The 23,287-nt window shown below is 46.5% G+C and overlaps 1 protein-coding gene across 6 annotated transcripts; it reads left to right on the plus strand.

Annotated features, from left to right (window-relative positions):
• On the plus strand, positions 1 to 21,321 carry LOC111076135 (high affinity cAMP-specific and IBMX-insensitive 3',5'-cyclic phosphodiesterase 8). Of its 6 annotated transcripts, none has more exons than XM_041592817.1 (19): positions 1 to 109; positions 5,538 to 6,308; positions 6,407 to 6,491; positions 12,997 to 13,121; positions 15,449 to 15,505; positions 15,647 to 15,852; positions 16,058 to 16,117; positions 16,209 to 16,263; positions 16,375 to 16,473; positions 17,052 to 17,162; positions 17,295 to 17,464; positions 17,582 to 17,792; positions 19,146 to 19,286; positions 19,348 to 19,446; positions 19,518 to 19,766; positions 19,879 to 20,101; positions 20,161 to 20,318; positions 20,388 to 20,658; positions 20,740 to 21,321. In XM_041592817.1, exons 2-19 carry the CDS (start codon positions 5,994 to 5,996, stop codon positions 20,880 to 20,882), a joined length of 2,778 nt encoding a protein of 925 aa, XP_041448751.1. In that variant the 5' UTR covers positions 1 to 109; positions 5,538 to 5,993; the 3' UTR covers positions 20,883 to 21,321. The 6 variants fall into 6 exon arrangements, with proteins under 6 accessions (XP_041448751.1, XP_041448749.1, XP_041448750.1 ...); XM_041592815.1 differs by having other exon boundaries at positions 2 to 109; positions 19,119 to 19,286; XM_041592816.1 differs by lacking the exon at positions 1 to 109 and adding an exon at positions 904 to 990 and having other exon boundaries at positions 19,119 to 19,286.
• Positions 21,322 to 23,287: the final 1,966 nt, after the last annotated feature.

Genomic DNA, 23,287 nt, shown 5'->3' on the forward strand with positions numbered 1-23,287 from the left:
GCAGATCGCTTGCTGACCGCCGCCGCAGCCGTCGATCGCCGTTCCGTTCCGTTTTCCGATCCGATCCGCTCGCTCATTTTCGGGGTCGGGTTTGTCTGGTCGTCTAGTTGTGAGTTCCGTGCATCTTACCTTACGCAGAAGCCACTCCACTCCACTTTATCCACCCACCCATCCAACCAGTGCCAACCTCCCCTCGCTCTCTTCAGTTTCAACTCCGTTGTAATCGAATATTATATTCATTCGATTGCTGATCAATATGTGCGTGTGTGTGTATGTGTGTTGGCAGAAGTAGCAGCAGCAACAGCAGCAGTAAATATGAGCCAATTGTATCTCTCAGATACTTCGTGGTGTTATCGGTGCCACTGCTACTACAGCTACAGCTACTGCTGCTGCTACTGCTACATTTGTGACGACACAGTGGGTGCGCTGCCGCTGCTGCCGCTGCTGCTATTATTATTTTTAATGCATTGCATTTACGATTCGTGTATTCACATACATATGTACATACATATGTACATACATATTTTGCAATATCTTGTGCGTCAACAGCAACAACAACAACAACAACAACACAACATCCGTGCGATGAACGTGACCTCCCGCGTATTAAAATAAATTCTAATTTGTGGCACAACGAAAAAGAGCAGACGAAAAGTGTATTCTTATTGTTATTATTCTGGCGATATATCGCGAGGCGAGGCGAAGCGAAGAAGTGCCCCCCGAGTATCTATGAGAGCATGCTCACGTGTGTACGTGTGTGTGTGTGTGTGCGTGTGTCCCCTAATATTTGTCATGAGTGCGTGCATATCCCCCCACTCCGCAGCCAACACCAACACCCATTGTTCATGTGTATTTATTTAATTTATATCTAGAGTCTGATATAAATATTAAAATAAGAAAGTATACATAGTGTACGAGTATATGGAAAATATCAGAGGCACACACCCCACCCCCCAACCCACCACACACAACTAAGCGGCAAATTTTCTGGTACGTCAACAGATAATGTATTGTGCGATATGTACATATACATATGTACATATGTATGTATGTATGTATGTGTTCTGGTTGGACATTTCTGTTTTAATTTTCGCGGAATTTCGGTGGGCACTTCTTACACACTTGGCTACAAATATAAGATATGTATAGTTAGCCCCAATAATTAAAATATATATGTACATACATATGTACATATGTATATGTATGTATTGGTATATCATTGCATCCACCTTGGAAAGTGCCAGAGCGGCTGGCAGGTGCCCTCCAAAAAGATCATAAAATAACATAACATAAAATATAATAAAATTCGGTTAAAAGTAGTTGTGGTTGGGTGGGTGGTGGGGGGGGCAACTTCTCATGCAACTGGCGTCGCAAAAAACATTTTCAGTTTAAAATTTATCTGAATATGGCTGGGTCGAGCGGAGGGGCCAGGTGAGGGGCTACTGGCTTCCCCATAAAAATAACGCTTTAAATGTTGTCGCCGTGTCCGCTCCGTGGTCAGTCCGTGCAAGGGGCAGGTGAGGGTGTAGGTTGGATGGTGGGGAGGGGAGGGGAGGGGAGGGATGAGGTAAGGTTGCCATAAACAATGCGAAAAATATCGCTTCGTTGTACTTATAAACAAGCCACACAATTTGCACATAAATTTGCAATTGGCGTTCGCATTTTGCATTTTTCATTATTTCAGATTTCAGATTTCGATTTCGATTTTATGTATCTCGAGGGACGAACTCGAAATCGTGGAACTCGTGTGGTGTGGTGGGGGGGGGGGACTGACCCATTTGGGCGATTATCTAATGACTGATTTTCTATATGCGCGTCGTCGTACGCACACTCATTTGTGGATTCCTTTTCATTTCCACTATCTATGCGATAGTATACCCTTCCCTTCCCTTCCCTCCCCTCGCCACCACCCCACCGCTCATAATCAGTATTTTTCGTGGGCTTAATTAATTCTCGATTTTAACTGTTTATTAAAAGGGAATGATTTCGAGTGGGGGGCCAGTTGGGTTGTTGGTGTAACTCGTCTGAGTGTTTGGTATTGTCAACAGCAAATAAATCCAAGCAGCTAACCTGCATACTGATGGGGAACTCGAACGCACCCCCCCACAGCTAACAAAATAAACAGCAGGGAGGGAAAAATAAGAAAGAAATGAAAGAAAAGAAAAGAAAGGGGCGAGAAATACCTTGGAAATGTTTATTGTAACTACAGTTATGCAACCTGCACAGCCCCATGGGCATGCTAAAGAGTTCCCCACCCCCCCACTATCCAGTCAGCCCCATTCTCATCCCCATCCCACTCCTAGTTAGTCGCTGTGTTGTCTGCAGGTTCGTCCAACTTTATGCTCAATTCGCAGTTTGCCAAATGGCTGTATTGTCAACCGCTTGGGGCAATCAACACTCTGCTCTGCTCTGCTCTGCCTCCCCACCCCTCCCAAACCCACTCTCTTTCTCTTTCTCAGACCTCACTGCCGGGGTGTCCTCTGTCTAAGTCTAATCGCAGTGGGGGGGACTGGTTCTAGTTCTGATTCCGATTCTGATTCAGATTCAGATTCTGGATATTCCGTTGCGACACTTTGTGACCAGCCACCCAACCCCCTACCCTCTATCCCCCGCCTCCCCTACCTTCTATTGTGTTATCACGCGCTTTGGATCGGCATTTGAAATGCAAATTTTTAACTGGCAAACTCTGTCAAACGGCCGGAAAAGTCTCCCATTGATATTGTAGGCAAACTACATACATATATGTATGTAAGGTTAGTGCACATCTCTCTCTCTCTCTCTCTCTTTTTCACTGTATATTCTCTGCCTGTGTGCGTGCTCTTTCATGTCCATTATTAATTAGGCGGGGTCCAGCCCTTCCGCTTGCAAAACATTTAGTTTGCTGTTTCATTGTGAGGCCTCAAGGCCCCCCGGCCGCCTGCGATCATCCACAAATAATTTTGAGGCTTGTTGGCCCAAGAGGAAGGTCGTCTACAGTCTCCACAACGAAGCTGCGAGAACTTTTTCATGGATATCTTTGAGAAGTTCTCGCCTGAAAAGGAACTAAGCAGAACAGTCCCTAAAATGCCTCCAATGTAATCCTTCGATTGCAAAACTCTCATTACTTGTTTACCCTTTTAAATCCCCTCGCAAAGCAGTTGGAATCGATCGCTCTATAGACTGCTGAAATTGATTGAGTGTCTGATATCCGATCACATGTGCATATGTATCCATAGAGAGAGAGAGTCGTATAAAATATATGTATATGTGTGATAGACGGCGCTGTGCAGGCATGCAATGTAAACAGCAAACAGAAAACAGAAAACAGAAAACTGAAGCCGCGGCAGCTGCAAAACATCAGTTGAGTTGGTTTTTGCTTGGAAAAAACTATTAGATACAAAATTGCTAAAATGCGTTTCGGTGTTCGATGTTCGATGTTCTGCTTATGGACTGCGCCAGCCTCGTATATGGCCTGGCTCCATTTGATACATACATACAGCTATGATTATATATATATATTTTCCCGAGAATACGCAAGTTTGGCAGGCAATTCTATTAGAGACTCAGACACAGACGCACCACAAGCACACTGCATACTAATCGGATTGTTCCCAGGCAGCCATGACGCGGCGACTGACTGCTGCATCCAGTGGGAGGGTGGGACAGTGGGAGAGGTGGCAGGGTGGGCTGGCGTTGCCGTTGCCGTTGACATTGTCGCTTACCTGCCGGGCTAATAGAATTTGGCACTTTATGGGGCACATGCCACACTCAAGCAGAGTTGCTTGCATACCGCCAGGCGCTTGGCAGCAACTAAACTCAGTCAAGATGCCCACCTGTCCTTGGCAACAAATTACGTAGACACGGCGCTCGTTATTTATATGAAAACTTAAATGATCCAAAGTGAACGGCGAAAGCCATTATTTGTTCGTTTTAATATGGCTGGGGCTAAAAATAATTTGTTTAAATCAACAAACACACCATAGACCGATGTGTACTCGACGGGGAAACTCTCCCACTCCCTCTGCCACTGTGCCACTGCCACTGCCTCTATTCCATTGTGCTTGGCTGGGACTGAGACTGAGACTGCTGAGACTGCTGAGACTGCTGCGACTGGTAATGTGGGATGTGGCATGTGGATATGGCCTTTGTTGGCTCTGATTCTGCCACTCTGCCCTCTGCAGTGGGGCTGTTTATCTTCCTGTTTGCGTCTTCTGTGGTGACGCCTTTGTTTTTGCGACCGGCAATGCAACAGTCGCAGCAGGCACCCAGCTGAAGAGACAACAAGTGTCCTTATGGATATGCAGATGAAAGACAGCCTTTGCCTTGCCTTTGCCATTGCCTTTGACAAGTCAATCAATGTCGCCGGGGATAAGACTATCTCCGGTTTGGCCAGCAACTTCCTCTGGGAGCGGACGCACAGTTTCACCAGCAGACATGATCTGCTCCAGAAGGAGCGGGCAGCAGCATGTTCCGTCCGCTAATAGAAACTCATAGGTTGCCTTTGAGATGTCAGTGTGGCAAGGACTTTGCAACTAATATCCGTTCCGTTCAATTGCGCTCCTTCAGCCACAGGCATGTCAGTGATTTTCTTTCGTTAAAGTTTGATAGCTAAATATTTAAAATTGGCCAGCAAGGCTACTAGACACACAGCAGCGACAAGAGTTTCTGCCACACGATAAGGAAACGACAATGGGAGTGGACTGGGCCACAGATAGCAACAAATCCACACAACGCACAATATGCAATCTTCGGCACCCATCAAGTCGGACACTTGACTTGCCAAGGGTTGCCGCTGTCCATCAGAGGAGTTGCCCCAACCAACTATATGGCCAACGGGCAGGAGTCGCTGACAGCAGCCAGATATAAGCCAAAACGCGAACAACACTCTGACGGGGCATTATTCACATGCAGTAGAGGGTCTGTGGTTCGGTCACGTGCCGCCATCGAGCCCCAACTCGCCTTGGCTTCGATAATCATTGCCAATATTTGGGCTTTTATGAATTCATAACAATCCGCGCCCCAACATTTTGACAATTATGCGGGTGCCGGATGACGGGTGCCCCGCGTACATTTTCGATGAGAGTTTCAATGAAAAAAGCCAAACGCTTAATGAGGGGAAACGTCTTGGCCTTCCGTGGTTATTCCCTGTGCTGTCCTCCGTTGACCGCTCATAAGCGTAATTTAAAGCAGCTCATCGTTTATCATTTGCATTTATCATTGGCATTGGGATAAGCCAAAAGCCAGCCAATGGCCAAGCCCTTCGAGAGCTTCGTTCTGCCATTCAAGCAGTGACAGCCATTGAACAATATCATGGAAATATTAATTAGATTTACAGCTGTAAGGTTTCCTCAGGAAATAAGTCTAAGCGCACTTTATGTTTGAGGATATTTAAGGATTTAAATCACAAATCACAAACTCCTGCAATATTCATGAATATGAGCCAGGCCAGCCATAATTGGCCACAAAAGAATTCTCTTGCTGCAACTCATGTTGCATATTGATTGAGCTTCAACAACGGCCGACCTCTAACCCCAACTTTTCTCTCTCTCCCTTTGCAGTTTGGGGAAAATGTGAGGCAGCTGTAAGCCGACAATCGTCAGTCAATCAATAGACCGCTGCCCGAAAATGTTTCAATTATGTTATCCGCATCCACAAGGAGAGCCACAACTACACGTACTACAGCAGCTACAGCAGCATCAGAGGCAGCAACAGAATCATCGAGCGCAATTAAACGTCAGCGGCAGCAACCACAGAGCCACATTGGCCGTGTCCGGAGGAGTCGAGGCGGAAAAAGCGTAGGCCAGAGCAGCAGCAGCAGCAGCAGCAGAAGCAGCAGCAGCACAGGAATAAGCAGCCAATCATCGCATCCATCCAAGGAACCAAAACGGAAACCGAAACCAAAACCAGAACCAAATTAATACGTAACCAAGAGCAATTTAGGATAGCAACCGCCACACGGACACGTTCAAAGGATCTGAGCCAGAGGAGAAAACAGTCAGAAGCAGGACTTCGACATGGGCTGCTCGCCAAGCACACTCCCCAACCCCAACCCCTCCTCCAACGCCAATCCCAACGCTGGCCCCACTGCAGCCAATTCCGTCCCCCTCTCCCTGGATGCCACTGAAAAGGATGGCAGCCGTCTGTTCTGCATCAAGCTGCGGCGCAGCCGCCTACGCCGCTGCAGCTGCGGCGGAGTCACCCTGCAGCAGGGCGATGGCAACGGCAGCACTGCGGGCAGTGCAACCTGCGGCAGCGGTGCGGGCGACAACCTGTGCCACCAGGTGCTCCTGAATCCGCTGCAGGCCAAGAACGAGACGGACTACGAAAAGGTAACCAAATACGCCCCCCCACCCCACCCCCCAAATCTCTTAACCAAATGTCTTTCAACTTACCGTCGTCTCTCGACACTTTTTGTGCTCCTCCGCAGCTAAGCACTGGCAAAAAGGACTCGATTGTGACGGTGGCAGCATTGGGCAACTTCACCCACAGTGTGGTGCGACGTGCCACAGGCAGTAAGTACCGTACCGATATCACCGGGTGTATGCATAAATCACTTCTGGGTTTGGCTTAGTTGCGCGCTCCTCCCGTCGCCCTTCCAGACTTAATAATAGCAAACACACTCGTAGATAAGACTGTAGATTGAAGAACCTTTTTCGTAATCTGAAGTGATAGTACTCCAGCCTCGAGAGCTGCCTCAATGGTAGCCAGCTGATAGTCGCCCCACAATTATCTTTGGAATCTCAGAGTTGCTTAAATATGTACATACATTTCGTCGCAAATCATTTAAGAATCCATCAATCATCGTTCTAATCCAATCAACTCAAGTGCCAGCCATAACACTGGACACTCCCTAGATACAAGTCCAATTATGCTGATAAGCCGAATCTACAGGGTATCCGCAGTGCGTTATTGCTGCTGGAAGGGCTGCCTGGCCACAGGTAATACGATCGCTGGCAAGGGAAGTCAGCTGGCGCTTGTCTAAGCTTCAAGCGCAGCTGTTTTGTGGATGTCCAATTAACAGTTGCTCGCCGCAACGCTCTCCCGCTCTACCGCTCTCCCTCTCTGCCACCCCCTGTGTCCAGTGTCCACTGTCTGGGGCTGGGTTCTGTTCTCCCGTTCTGGGTCTGTGTCTGGGTCTGGCTTCGGTAGCAGCAGGCAATTGTCCAAAGAGCGTGAATGAGCATTACTAACCGTACCCTCTCCTCTCTGGGTGTCTGTCTGTCTGTGTTTTGTTGCTTGCCTGCTGGAACTTGATCGCTCTCAGCAAAAGTGAGATCGCGAGAGAGAGAGAAAGGGAGAGCCAACGAGCTTTGATTGTCGTCGGAGCAGAGCAAAGGCAGAGCTCTGGCAACAGCTGCTCCCCATTTATGGAGTCATTCGCTTTTAACTGTTTCGTCGCGTCGGTTGCGTACCGTACACGTAAACGTACCCCTGCATCGCATGTATACCGAAAAACACACACGAACACATACATACTCGTATGTATGCTACGGTCTCTCTATCTCTATCTCTCTCCCTCTCTCCCTCTCTGTGTGTGTGTATGTTTGTGCATATAGAATGAATGCGCTGTAACCGAGGTGGTGTAGTGTATGTACGGATTTCGAAAGCGGCCTCACGCATTATGCAAATGTCAAGAAGAGTTTGACTTGATCTTGCGGGCGGGCGTGTCTGCAGTCGGTGCCGCGTACGCTGCAGTGCGGTGCGGTGCGGTGCGGTGCGGTTCGTATCGGTTCTGTTCTGTTCAGTTCAGTGAGAACTGGTCGCTCGAATCGCGGCCTAATGCAGTGAGTGGCACAAATTTGGCAAGTCGTGCCAGTGCATGGCCCCAAGTCCCCCGCCCCTCCCAGGGCCAACCAGTCCAGAGCCCCCACCAAACCGAGTGCAATTAAAACAAAAAAACGCATAGAGCAACAACTTCTCAGATACAATATACAATATACAAGCCCGAAAACGAATCAGAAACAGAAACCGAAACTGAAACCGAAACAGCAGCAGCAGCAGCAACGTCGATGTGGAAAAAAACAGCTTGGCATGCTCTAAAATATACCAACAACCATACAGATTCACACACACGCGGACACACGGACACTCGGACAGTCGGCCGGCCAGGAGGGGTATCAAAAAATGTGTTAAAAATCAAAACAAACTTCACAACTAAGTGTGCCACAAAAAGGCTGCCATAGCCAAAGCAACAAGAACAAGTGTAACGAGTAGCAATCCACGACTAGATTCTGTATTGTATCTGTATATCATCTGTCTGCTGGCCAATACATCCATCCATCCATCTGCATTTGTATCTGTATCTTTCATTCTTGACTCCGCTCTGCATCAGCAATTGTTTCGACTCATTAGCTGGGCAGAATACTCGTATCTATCATGCTGGTTGGATCCGCATTCACACCAAGATACATCGATTAATATGCAAAAATAAAGATTCACATGACAAAATCTGGTTTCCAGCCCAGCGATCGATCGTCTGGCATCTCTCATTCTCATTCTCATTCAGCTGTATCGAGCATCTCTCTCTCTCGCTGTAAACAATAGGCCCCAACAATCACAACCGCCCACGATATGGCGCCAAAACATCAATCAAAGCCAAAGAAAACAAACTGAACCGATCCAAACCGAACCGAAGCGAAGCGATCGCTCGACAACGATTCATTATGTGTGTGTGTGGGTCTAATCCCCCCCCTGTCAGACTCTGCAGTTTATCAGTTTTCACATCAATTAAATTCACAGAAGTCGCAATTGACTTGATCACCCAAAAACCCACCCTCCCAAAAATATTCGCTTAGTAGAATCCGATGCTCCCAAAATGTACACAAATCATTCTCTATTTTCGCGGTTTAGTCGACCACGTGAAGGCATTTCCACGAATATTGCGCGCCAAGTCAGACCCAAAGAGACCCAGAGAACCAGAGACTAAAGCAGACCCGACCCGTCCAGCACAGTTGGAGATTAGATTATGCCAAACGAAGACTGCTGAATATTGCTCGCACCAACACCCTACACCCTACACCCACCCCGTCCGGCCACAAACGGCCACAGTTGGTATCAATATGGAGCCAGTGTTATATGGCCAGTGGTCCCATGTCCCATGTGTCCCCGTGTCTCCGTGTCTCCCCGTGTCCGTCTATCAACCGGCGAGTATCGCTGAGCAAAGAAGATCGCGCGGGGGCAGATAAAGTCCCTCCCCACGGACAGTTTGATTCCGATTTGGGGCTGGCCGCCAGAACACAGAACACAGACCAAAGACCAGAGACAACAGGCACCACCACCACTACTCGTATTCCAATAAAGCACAGGCGGCCCGGCACCACCACTCATAGATACATAGAGATGTAGATTGTGCACGCGTTCCTGCCATTCCCATTCCCATGGGCTGTATCTGTATCTGCATCTGCAACTGTATCTGTGGCAGTATCTGCCCCGTACACACACACACACACACTATGCGGGGGCTAAACATCTGAATACTATGAGCAAACTTGGCTGATATTATCTTATCAGAAATTAATTGGTTGCCATGACAGCGACACAAGGCGCAAAAGGCCCCAAAAGCACCCAAAATGATCGGCCAACGTTGGCGGTTCTGAGCCGCTGCTGCCTGCCTGCCTGCCTTCCTTCCATTGCGGCACTGCGCCTCCGAGAGATGGATAATCCGCTCTTTGTATTAAAATTTAATTTTCTCCTGGCTATTTGTGATTCCATAGCACCTGACCACTCCCACTCCCACTCGCTCTAAGCGCCTTTGCTACGCCTCACTGTACGCGTAGATACAAATGTATCTGGCAGCCCAGCAGACCGTTAGTTTACCCTGAAGCGCACCTTCTGCTGCTGTTGTCGCTGCTGCTGTGGCTGTGGCTGCGGCTGCTGCTGCCTCTGGCTCTGTTGGCTTCAGAATCCGTGCGAGAATTATCATCTGGCAAACAGTTCTTCATAACGGATTAGAGCGGACGTTTTGTCTAGTCTCTGGGGTCGCCTCTGCCAGCCAGCCAGCCAGCCAGCCAGTCAACCGAGTCAACCGAGTCGAGCGGCTCTCCGATTTAAAGTTTCAATTTAAGTTACAATTTTAGTTTCAGCTTTAATTTTCGAATTGAAGTTTGAATTCCAAATTAAATTCGAGTGTGGTGCCGTGAATACTCGTATGCTCTATCCGTAAAGTCTCGTACTCCTCCCGAACTTTTGTGCAACTTGCAGTCTGCTTTTTTTTTTGTTTCTTGCCGTGCCCTAATGAGCCAGTGTAGTAAGTACTTGTGGTTCAGTGTGTGTGTGTCTGTGTGTCTGTGTGCTTGTGTGTGACTCGAACTTTACAAACTTTAAAAGTGGAGTGGAACGTTGGGGAGGGGAGCCTGTTGCTGGCGACGTCAGCAGGCTGTGGGTAGGCGGCTGCTGTTCTCTGCTTTTATCTAAACAATTTATCGATTTTCGTTTAGATTACAACGCGTGTACCGTCCCCTCCTCTCGCTCACTCTCTCTCGCTTTCTCTCTCTCTCTCCCTCTCTCTGGCTACCCTTCGCTCCCCCTGCCGAAAATATAACACAGACGATAAGATACACTCGACCCATTTGAATAAGCGCAAATATTCTGTCCTCCCCCCCATAGCCGGGCTGTGTTGTACATACTCGACTTTTGTATATGGAACTCTCTGTATGTACATGCATACATTCGAGCAGATACTAGATACTCTCTCTCTTTCTCTGGCTATCCGTAGGCCCCTCTTCGACCACTACTTCTTGGGTACTTTCCCCCCGGATAGTTTTTGTTTATGCCTCACATGGCTATTTATATAGCACACATATCATACATATATTCCCATATATATTATACATACATATGTATGTGGGCAGGAGTTCTCGCATGCATGTGGAGCAGTTTATCATTACGCACTAATTGTGCGAAATCAATGCCACAGACAGACAGATAAACGAGCGGATAAACGGAAAGCGCAGAAAAAACAAAACAATTGCACATACATTACGTATACGTAACGAACATAAATGACAATTAACATAATGCCACGAGAATAATCCAAATTTGTGTGTTAGTTCAGTTTGCAAACTACCCAAAAAAAAAAGACAACCAACCAACCACCAAACCAACCAAACAACCAACCATCGAGCGAAAGTCGGCAAAGAAAGGGGTCTAGAACCGCATAAACAATGATAATTTCCAGTCAGCCAAACTTGGCTGGAAGCACGCCTACAACTACAACCACTGCCATTGCCACTGCCACTGCCACCCTCCCAGTGCCAGTGCCAGTACCCGTACCCGTACCCGCCTCGGTCAGTGGCGCCCACACGAGTGAAGAAAGTGTTGAGAGTGTTTCAAGCGGCTGCAATTGTGTGGGGCAAGCGGGTATGAGTGTGGGTGTGCATGTGGATGTGCCAGTGGGCGTGGGGACCAGACAAACGCCAGCCATGGAGGCAATAACAACAACAACAACAGCAACAGTAGAAGGCAGCAGAGATTCATTAACGCGTCCGGCCTCCGAGTCCGAGCTGGCTGTGGGTAAGGCTCCTCCTCTACGGTTGGACACCGGCCCATGCCCTGACCCTCTCATTCTCTCCAGGGGTTAAAGTTGAGGTTGATGATGCGGTTAACAAGCTTGTACCGTACCCAGAGCATGGGGGATCTATGTATTTGCGTGTGTGTGGGTTTTTCGGGGGAAAAGGGGCAGTGGTAGTGGATGTTAGTCTGTGTTTTCCCAGCATAACCCTGAAAAGTTGTGTGTCGAGTTGCCTAAATTTCTACTTCACAAAGTTATTTTGTTGGCAATTAAATATTACGAACGAAATTTGTGCATTGCATTTCAGCAAATGTTGCATAAATTGTTTGAGCGCAATTCCCAGAAATGTTTCCAACTTAAAATTCTGCGCCAATAAATAGTTTTAATTATTACTAAAAAAGCTGCACCACTCCAGAATATATTAGAAATTAGATTCGATTTCTTATGAAATCCTTTTCATAATCAAGTTCAAGCAAACTTCGTAGATTTTTCAGCTGCATATATTTTCATTCTCCAGTTGAATGTTTTGTTGGACTTACCAAAAACATTCCCGTAAATGTTTTGGGGTGAACCTTTTTGGGCCGAAAACATTGTTTTGGCCCAAGTATACAGACAAAAGTTGCAAGGAACCGCAGCATTTTAATTTCCTTTTACTGTCGAAAGAAGTTTAGCTGCAGGAATGCTGAGGATAAATTTGGGGAAGAACTTGAAGAACTTCCCAGTGGAATTTCTTAATGTATTTAAGATACATGACGATGTCAGGGGCATAAAGTAGTCTTAAAGCTGGAGTCCATCTGGAGCTGTTCCCCAAGAGATATCCTTTATTTTGATTGAGTTACAACTATAACTGAAATTCCTAAGAAATTGCATTCCATGTTCTTTTACTCGTTGCGCCTTATGATAAGTTGACTATACATTAGAGAGAGATATTGGCTGGCAAATCATATTCCAGGCGAGGATACTCTGAGCTTGGACCTGAGCAACTTCAGTGCTTGTGTTTCTCATTAAATGGAATACATTTTGTGCGGCTTAGTCCCACTCGGGTTTCTGGCACTTCTCTCGAGCTGCCGTCAGTGACAGATAGAAAAGATAGAAAACCTGCCCGCCCTGACCCCAAAAGGACTCGTACCCTTTGGGGCCTCAGATCTGCCCGTGCGTACGTGTGGCTATGTTAGTGGCTTTGTGTGCGTGTGTGTGTGTGTGTGTCTTACTCCGGTTTATAAAGTGTTTTTGAAATGCCAACGTTTATAATTAAATAAAACGTGCAACAAGAGAAATTAATGGGCGTGCGTGTGGTTGTCACTGTCCCCCGTGTCCCCCTGTCCGGCTGTCTCTGTCTCTGTGTGTGTGTGTGGTGTCCATTCATCTTGATTGTGTGCGTGCGTGTGGGCAGCCCGAAAAGTATGCAGCACTTTCCCTGCCGCCAGAACGCCCCGAAATGTAGCATGCTTCCAAGCGTCTAAACTCTTTTTTTTTGTTCTTTTCTCTTTTTCTTTTCCACCCCACAGGCACCGGCACTGGCACATCGGGCACCAGTTCATCCGGCGGCGGCGGAAACAATCGGCCAGGTCATCGCAAGTCATCGCTCGCCCTCGCCCTCACACCGGAGGATGAGCCAATGGATGTGTATCAGGTGAGTGTCCTCCCATATCCATTTGCACCCTGGGATCTGCATCCGTACAAGAGGGGAGGGTGGGGTTAGGCACCGCATGGGTGTTACGTCTTTTGATAAGATTTTATCTTATCACGGCGGCTCGTTATATGGCAGCGGCGGCGGCAGCGGCGACGGCAGAGACCGAGCAGAGAGAAAAGCGAAGAGCGTGGCAATTGTTGCGCTTTTCGCTTTACATTCCGCTTTAAATAGCCGCTCACCCATACCCCCACCACACTGTGATATGCATAGCTCTATGTGTGCGTATGTGTGTGTGTGTGTTTTGCTTATAAACAATGAGCTACCAGAGAAATCAAATCAATTAACATTGAAGGTGGGAAATCAAAAAGCAAAGAAAGAAAAAAAGATTATACCCCGTCGCCTGTCGATGTTCGATTTCAGTTGGATGTTTGAGCGTCGCCGTGTCGCGTTTCGACCACAAAAAAAAATAAAATAAAACTAAAAAATACGACACGAAACTGTGAATTATTAAGTGCCGCCTAGAATTGATTGAGATTTGGATACAAATATAGACTGAGATACAGACACGCAGATAGACAGCCACACAGGCCACTGCCATTGAGAGTGTAGATATACCAAGCACGATCGAGACTGTCGCATGGAAAATGCCAGGGCCTGTCTCTGTTCGGGCTTATGCAAACAACTTGTTATTGATCTAAGACATTGGACCTCTCAAGTGCTTAGCGTAATTGTCATTGTTATAGTTATTGCCATTGCCATTGCGATTGTGGCACACTGAGTGACTGAATGAGTGAGTGAGTGAGTGTTTGACTCCCCCGCTCCCCCCAGAGTGACTCCGAGTGCCACTGAGTGTAGTTTTATAATTAGCAGAATGCGCAATTGCTTGCCAAAACTCACGAATGTCTTTCGCCGCAAATCCTCCGCGAAATCGTCGGCAACTGGCCCCGGCCATACAAATCATTCGAATGATTGCCACTCCGACAGCGACTCGGAGCAGTACACGGCGGTGGCCATGTCTGGTTCTTTAGCCATTCCGTCGCCACAGTACGATCCGGCCCGCGATAATAATAATGAGAGACCGCATCGAGATGGCGATAGCAGCTATAGCCGGCTGATAAGTGGCCCGTCCAACTTGGAGTCGACGGCGGTGGCGCCAAATGTCCGCAGCCGTGCCGTGGAGGAGAGCTCGTTCACGGAAATGAGAGTGGAAACGATTTCGGGGCAAGCTGCCGGTCCAGCTCGGCTTTCTATTCCAATTCCCGGGCGTAATTCCATTTCGTTGCCATTTGCGGGTCTCAGTTCGAGCAAAACGCCCGAGGAAATGGAACTGGAATATGAGGCGAATGTGAAGGCCGAAGTTGGGGACATTGTGACACCCCTGCGACGCAACAACACCAGCAGCACGAGGCCGCACAGCATGGCCTTCAATGGCGGGGGACGCAGTGCGTCGCTGCAGCCGGAAATAGTCGAGGCCATACGCAATTTAGACGTCCAGGGGCTCTTCCTCAACAATCTCGCCATGGAGGAGGACAGGACGGACATTGAGTCCGACCAGTCGCAGGGCCACGAAGATGCTGTGGTGCTGCGGCGCAAGGTCGCGGGCCTGGAGCGCAAATCCTGCAGCCTCTACGAGCGACGTATGCCCAAGACGCCGAAGCTCCATCTGATGGTTGCAGGAAAAAAGCCGCAACCGCAACCCCAGCAGCAGCAGGCATCAGCAGCAGCAAGACGGCGGCGATGATGATGAGTTCAAAGTTTTTCAGGTAGTTTACAGTCGAAAGAGATACCATCCATGCTCCATACCATTCATGCATCTGTTTGAAGTTGCGGGAAATTTCTGGGAAATGCTGCTCCGTGTACATTTTCATTCCCCTGATTGACATGGAGCTCATCCCGCGTCTCCTGGCAAATCCCTGCCTTTTGCGTATCGTATTAAAAAGCAGCACAAAGCAGACATCTGTACAGCCAGTCACAGCGTTGGAGTCAAAGCCAGCGATTTTATTTTAATTTATCATCATTTAAGCGACACGAGCGTCACACACGCACTGTTCCACGCGTATCTGGCAGATACACAGCATACACAGCATACAAATACACACATTTACACTGACAGATACAGGTACAAATACACATGAAGGTGATGCGGACAGCAGTGGTGGGGTAGTGGTAGGGGAAGGGAATGAAGCGAAGCGAAGCGAAGCCAGGTTAAGCCCTCTTATTTTGATGGAAAATCCAGAGATGCTGTAGATTTTTATTTAATTTTACACGTTGTTTCACCTGTCCTCCCGCCACTCAACTCTCTCTCCCTTTCTGACATCTCTCTGCAGCGAAATCTCATGGACTTGAAATATCCAACCGTGCTACCACCGAATCCTCAACTTAAGGTAAGCGCAAGCTCTACTCCACCCAGCCAGAACTGCCGGACCTGCCCTGCCCGGTTCAATCAATGCAATGGCTCTTGTGGCTCTGTGGCTCTCGTCTACCCTTCTTCTACTACTATATATTCTATATTCTACGTTTTGCAGGCTCTTTTAGTTTTCCACAAATCGGACAGCATCTGTGAGGCGGTCGCCTCCGCCTGCCAGCGCCACCAGCTGGACGTTACGCTGGTTAAGTCAAAGGAGGAGGCCCTCGACACGCTGCACAAGTCGTATGCCACCGCCCAATGCTACCATTTAATCATAATTGATGCGCGCTCCTCGAAAAATCTAGATGCCGAGCATATTGCAAGGTAAGGAAGAGACTTGTATGCGGTTCGGGGACGCAATAATATACATGAGTTGGGTCGCTCGTTTTGGGTCTGAAGTTTATAAGTTTGTGGAAAAGTTTTTCCAACTTTTCCATTTTGATAAACTTTACACTTTGCTATAAAACTTGGTTATCGCTCTCCCTCACTCTTTCACTCTCTCTCTCTCTCTCTCTCGCTACTGCATCAGAACAATACGTCATACACATGGACACCATTTAACGACAATAATTGCCGTCTGCAAGAAGAGGTAAGTGGAAAGAAGCCAGGCCTGTCCTGCCCTGGCAGTTACTCATCATCAACTTTGTCTGGGAGCCACAGTTAACGAACGACTTTTACAGTTTCTTTGAAAAGGATGACGTGCTAATTGCTCTATTGGACGCTGGCGTTAATAGAGTAAGTTTCCCTGTTAATTGGGCCCATCAGCAGCTGCCAAAAGAAACCTAAACCTAAACAGAGGCAGAAACCTACACCCAAGCAAGATGCTCATCGTCTCTTATTCCACAGTGCATAGCCGAGACGACAAACCTGGCCATGTGCAGTGTGGAGCTGAAGCAAATACTGCACTCGATCATACGGCCCCACAATGTCATGTCCACTCAACAGGTAATCAAGTTAATGTCCTTCTCCTTGGGAGGGCTCTCTCGTTGACTCGTCCACGTCCCTTGACGGCGAATGTTCTGTCTCGTTCAGAAATTAATTCAATTAAATAGTCCAAGTGAAATTGTAAACCACAAGCTCAACGTACCGCAGCGCAGCGCCTTCCTCCGTCATCCTCATTGCATACCCTCTAATCGTAGTGTAAAAACAAGAGTATATTGTGCTTACCCCCATCAAGGGGGTCTTCTTACGCGTACAAACCATAGGAACAATACCAGAGTCTGGTGAAACAAGCGCAGATAAAGTTTTATTGAAAAAGTGAAGCATGCCGACCGACCTCCGATTTCGGCAATCGATAGCAGTTTTAAATTTATGGCGCTACTGTTCGATGGTACATACATATATCAAAATATGAGCAAACGATTGACCGAAGATAAACCTAATTGTATAATAATATCAGTCAGAATTGTTCAGATAATGTTAATGATTTAGTAAAAGGGAAGCACAAATAAACCTGAAGTATCCCGAGTATCCCTACTCGCAAAACTTGTCCGCTAACACTGTCCTTTGTATCTCCCACACAGGCACTCTACACGGCGCTGCATCGGCTGAAGGAGGTGGTCCTCATCACGGACGACGTGCTGCGCATACAGTACGCGAACCGTGCCACAGAGCGTCTCCTCAACATGCGGCTGGTGAGTTGGATGGGCTTCGGTTTGGGGTGCCCGGGGCTGGGCCCTCCATTAGGCTATGGTGTGGGCACTGTGCACTCTGTGTGCGCTAGGTGCAATTGAGGCATTAATGGGATTTCCTTGTTTAACAAACAGGATGAAATCATTAGCAAGCCACTGGCGGACATATTCGTGTCCGACCTGTCCACCATCAGCGAGCAGGGCAAGAGCATCAAGGAGTTCGATGGGATACTGACAGTGCGACGCAAGAACCAGGAGGGCATCCCCATGCACGTTCGCGTCGTCCCGGTGGCCTGCATCGGCAGGTAAGTGACGTCCTCCCTTGTCAAGGACTCTCTGGTCACCACCACTCAAAGCTTAATTGGCAATCTCTCGTTTGCATTGGGGACGCTTTTCCTTCTTTTTTTCTCTTGTTATCGCAGTGCACCCACTCACCTGATTTTCAACTTCGATGTGCCCGGCGGACAGATGGACTTCATAGCCACGCTGCCGCAGCCAAAGGAGGCGCCACGCGGCTCCCTGCACTCGGTGCGGCGCTGCAGCTTCGATGTGCGGTCCATTGCCTCGGACGGATTGCGGAGGACCAGCCTGGCCAAGCTCACATCCCTGCCGCTGGAGGCGCCAATCACTAAAGTATGACTCCGCTTTGTGCGCTTTCTGGGAATTGAATTGGTTTATGGCTAAAACACGGGAATGCTTCTTGTGCCTTGTGCCTATTGGAATGCTCTCAAATGTCGTCCGTGCTTCTGTCCGTGTGTGTTTGTGTCTGGTGTGTGTGCACTGTGTGTGTGCTCTGTGTGTGTGGTGTCCTGGTGTCGTAGTGTCCTATCATGCCCTGTGGCGCAGCAGCAGCAGCAGCAGCAAAAGCAATAGCATTAGCAACAATATTTGCACAAGAACACAAACCACACACACGCCGTTCCCCCCACCCCCCATCAACACACAGACACAGGCACCAGCGATCAGAGAGCTGGCCCCTAAATGCATTTTCAGAATTACTCGTAGTTTGTTTGTGCTCTCCGCCCACAAATGTTTGCACTCACTCTGCTTTAATTATCGAATCACTCAATCAATTTACGGCTAATATAGTCAGATGAGAACTAAAACATTCCATTATTTCCCTCTGCCACCACCCTACACAATTTGCATGCTGCAGCAGCAGCAATGTGATGCTCTCGCAAATTATGCGAGCTTGACGTCATTACGGTACAAAATTAGCCTTCGAAAAGAGAGTGAGTGCCAGCAAGCAAACTAAATTATTGCATGGTGAGGGTGGACCCTCTCCCGCGACCGCAGTTGTGCATGCGAAAACGTAATTGAAACCAATTTGTGTGCCGTGAGAGCGTTCTTTGGTGAAGCCTCACCTTTTACTCAAACACTTTGAGATAAGCAGTTACTTTTCGGCTCTCTCTTAGCAACTGCTGCGACACGTGTTTTAGGATTGAGAGAGTGAGAGAGTAAGAGCGCATACGATTTTACTGTAAATGCATTTGCTGGCACCAGCTACTGGAGATAGCAACCATCCATGTTTCATCTCTCTCTCTGAAGCTCCTAATTTAACATCAAATTTCCGCCTACTAATCCCAAAATCAGCGCCAAACCGCAACAAAAAACCTTAATTGCACATCTAAAACGACATTTTTTACATATATTCTCTTTTTATCTCTTATTTGTTATGTTCTCTCTTTTATTTTTATGTTTTGTGTACTCGAACAATGAACCAACTCATAAAAAAACAAATATTAAAACAAAATAATGTACAAACTGTTCGTTCGCACGTTCGCTCGCTCGCTCGATTTGCTCGCTGCGCGTCGCTAACCAAAAACAAAAACCAAAAAATACAATAATAATAAAACAAAAAAAATGAATCTCAAAAACAACACAACAAAATAAAACAAAACAAAACAATATCAAAACCCAACAAAAACGAAAACAACTGCGCAATCACTCGCACATTAGATAATCAATTTACTATCACAAGTACAGGAGAATTGTTCGGCCGATGAGGCGCGGCTCATAGACAAGGTCTTGGAGTTCCTGAAGCGCGAGGGACTCTACAGTCCACAAATGAAGGAGATCCGCACGGATGATCCCATAGCCACCGATCTAATCGGTGCCCTATTAACGGTAAGTCCAGACTAGTCTAGTCTAGTCCAGATCTCGTGGTAATATCTCTTTCGATCTGCAGGGACCGAGCGTTTACTCCTCGCGGCGAAGCTCGAATGACTCCATCATACGCACAGGAAGTTCTACCCGAACTGCCACCATCGTGCCCGCCAAGATGAAGGTAGGCCACTTCAGACGACCACTTTTGGGAATATGTGAATCATTCAGCTATCCCCCGTTAACCTGTTGCAGGCCAATCCCATTATAATGGAACTACTTGAAGAATCTCTCAGCTGGGACTTTGATATTTTCAAATTGGAAGAGATCACCGACTACCATCCGCTGCTCTATCTGGGTATGGAAATGTTCCGTCGCTTCGACGTCTTCGCCACCCTGAACATTGACGAGAACGTGTGCAAGGCCTGGCTGGCCGTTATAGAGGCCCACTACCACAAGTCGAACACCTATCACAACAGCACACATGCCGCCGATGTCATGCAGGTGTGTATGTGTGTGTGTGTGTGTGGCTGGCCTTCTGGCCATCTGGCCCTACTCCAATTATCACTTATCTATGTTTATGCTATCAATTGCTATATCTATCGTTTATCTGCAGGCCACTGGCGCGTTTATCACGCAGCTGACCAACAAGGACATGATGGTCATGGATAGCATGGAGGAGGCCATGGCTCTGATTGCGGCTGCGGCCCACGACATCGATCATCCTGGTCGCTCCTCGGCCTTTCTGTGCAACTCGAACAGCGCTCTGGCCGTACTGTACAATGATCTAACGGTGCTGGAGAACCATCATGCCGCCATCACTTTCAAGCTGACTTTGGGTAAGGGAACCGCCCATCAACGTTATGGGAAGGTAACTCCAATAATCTCTCTCCTGCAGGCGATGATAAGATCAACATATTTAAGAACCTGGACAAGGAGACATACAAGTCGGCGCGTAGCACCATTATTGACATGATTTTGGCCACCGAGATGACGCGACACTTTGAGCACTTGGCCAAGTTTGTGAGCGTCTTTGGGGGCGAGGAGCCGCGCGAAGTAAGTGAATTATCCTCCTAGTATGTGAATCATACGAACTAATGGAATCTATTCTATCGAATCTCTTAGCATAACCCGCAGTCGGATGAGGAGACTGCGATACTCATGCGCCGCATGCTCATCAAGGTGGCCGATGTGAGCAACCCAGCCCGGCCAATGCAATTCTGCATCGAGTGGGCGCGGCGCATTGCCGAGGAGTACTTCATGCAGACGGACGAGGAGAAGCAGCGGCATCTGCCCATCGTAATGCCCATGTTTGATCGGGCCACATGCAGCATACCAAAGAGCCAGATTGGCTTCATCGAATACATCATACAGGACATGATGCATGCCTGGGAGAGTACGTAGCGCCAATTGGATTTATCTGTGTGTCTCTCTGCCTGCCACTTATTGAATGTTCTCTCTCACATCTTCCCATCAGGCTTCATTGACATGCCCCAGCTCATCACCTACATGCAGATCAACTACTCACAGTGGAAGAAGTACGACGAGCAGGGCGTCAACACTTTGGCCGATATCATGGCCAAGCAGCCGCCGATGGGAAAGCTGGCTAATTCCAAATAGCATACGGCCTTCCGGAGATTATTCTCGGGTCTACTGAAGCCACTGCCGGCCCAGGCGCCGGGCACATCCACAATTGGCGAGAATGAATTGGAGGATGTGCTCTAGTGACGGCGCAGACGGGCCCGTGGCCCCATCTGGCGGCGCTGTCACTCTGCATAATCCTCTCATTGTTGTTGTTGTTGTTGCTCCTCCACAACTGGATCCACATCCAGATCCTTTTCGCTCCATCTGTCATACATATCTCGGACTAAAAGGAAGGCGTAGGAAAGGTGCAGTGGCAGGGGCAGTGGTGCAGTGCTGCCACGAAGTCCACAACACAAGTGGTGCCAAGCGGTGTCGCAAAGCAGAAAAACAGAAACAAATACCTAACCTAACTAAAGCAAGTTTAAACAATTATTGGGCTGGACTCAAAATTTAATGTTTAAGAAGCATCACAAAACAAAAAAAAAAAAAAACAAAACAAAAGCGAAATCAATACAGAATCGTAAATGTATATCAACCTATGTAAATGTGAGTCTGTCTACGTGTGCGTGCATGTGTGTGTATGTCCCCCCGTACCACTGTACATGTGTGTGCTTAGGGTAATGAAAACAAAACAAAAATAAAATAAAAAATATTACAAACAAAAAACCACCAAACAGAATCCCACAGAAATTGGATCAACAGCAGAGGAACAATAGGGCGTGCGCTCAAAAAGTACCTTCAAACGGTATAACGATATAGCAGTATAGCAGTAAATAAGAAACATTTATTATCGCCCGCACAGTGGTGAGTGCTAAACACATTTCTTTCCCATCAAGACGACAATCTATGTTAAGTACTGCACTCAAAATTGTGTCTAAATATCATTAGTCGTTGTCCAAATCAGAATCGTGAACGAAAACCTGAACGGAGTTGAAGTTGATGGAAGGAATACTAAATGTACTACTATGCTATATAGAATGGTATAACTGAAAAACAAAAAAAAAGAAACAAAAAACTGAAGAAAACCAATTCGAATCCACACATGAGACATATGAAATTGTATGGGGCCCCTTTTACTACTACCTACTAATTAACTAGTTACCTACTTTCCTAACTAACTAAAAGAAAGAAAACTAAAAAAAAAGAAGCGAAGAAGCAGAACGAGGAGAGAAACTTTCCCAACTAATATTATTAATGTTGTTTAGCTTTCTAAGCATATGGAATGAGAAATCAAACTAAGCCCAAAAATGTTTTACAATTAAGTGAAATCCTTTTTGAAATCTTTTTATCTAATTGACTGAACAAATTACATATATACATACATACATACATATACATATATATAACTGTATAAACCAGATCTATTCGAGTCAATAATATGTTCTTGTTAAAAAACAAAAAAAAAAAAAAACAAAAACGCAAATGAATTGAAAAGCAAAATTATATATAAAATATATACAATTTATACAACTTTTACGAAGCATATTAAAAATATATAGTATATATATATTTATGTGTCCTATCCGGCATTCATTCACACAGTTACAGTTATTTGTATGTGTTACAAAAGTGTTTTATCCTGTGCTTCACGATGTTTTGATAGAAATTATATACATGTATACAAGTCACCCGAACGACCTCCTCTACCAGCAGAGGAAAAAGAACTGTGTAGTTACCGTTACCCCCCTTAGAGCTCCCCCCCCTGTCCACAGGCCGTAGATGATCATAAAACCCCCACTGTTCGAGAGTTGTTATCGCTTTCGTGTCCTCCCACCTCTTTACTGGATCGCAAACAAATACAAAACGTACATACATGCATACATCATACTGAGCGATAAGAGAAAATATATATATGTATATGCATTTGCATATTTAATGTTGTTAATATGTGTGTGTTTAATTGTATGTATTGGCGTAACTCAAGTAAATTACAAACAGAAAATTACAGCATAAATACGAAATACGAAATATTGGAATACCCCAAGAGAAATAATTCGCAAAAATTGCGCATAGACATAAAACGCTAAACAATATATGTGTTATAATAAATATTATATATACATACATACATACATAGATACGATATATGTTTCTAAACACACATACATACATATGATAAATCTTTACATACATACAATTACATATGTATATTTGTTACTACATCTGTTTGCTCCTTGCAGGTTAAGGATTATAAATGTTAAGATTTAGTCAAATTTATTGTAAAAGAAACAAAACAAAACAAAACAACCCAAACATGAATGAAAAACAAACACAAAATGCAAATAATACAAATAAAAATTCAAGAAAAACAAAATAATCGAAAAAAAAAAACAACATCAACGAGGGGGAAATTTCGTGTCAAGGTTGGAACAAGTTTGTAAATTTTAGAGTGGACGGATAGGTGATATATTCTAGCAATAAATTATATACTGAATATTATG

This window comes from Drosophila obscura, unplaced genomic scaffold, assembly GCF_018151105.1.
Source record: "Drosophila obscura isolate BZ-5 IFL unplaced genomic scaffold, ASM1815110v1 contig_186, whole genome shotgun sequence".
In the NCBI taxonomy this organism is placed as follows: domain Eukaryota; kingdom Metazoa; phylum Arthropoda; class Insecta; order Diptera; family Drosophilidae; genus Drosophila; species Drosophila obscura.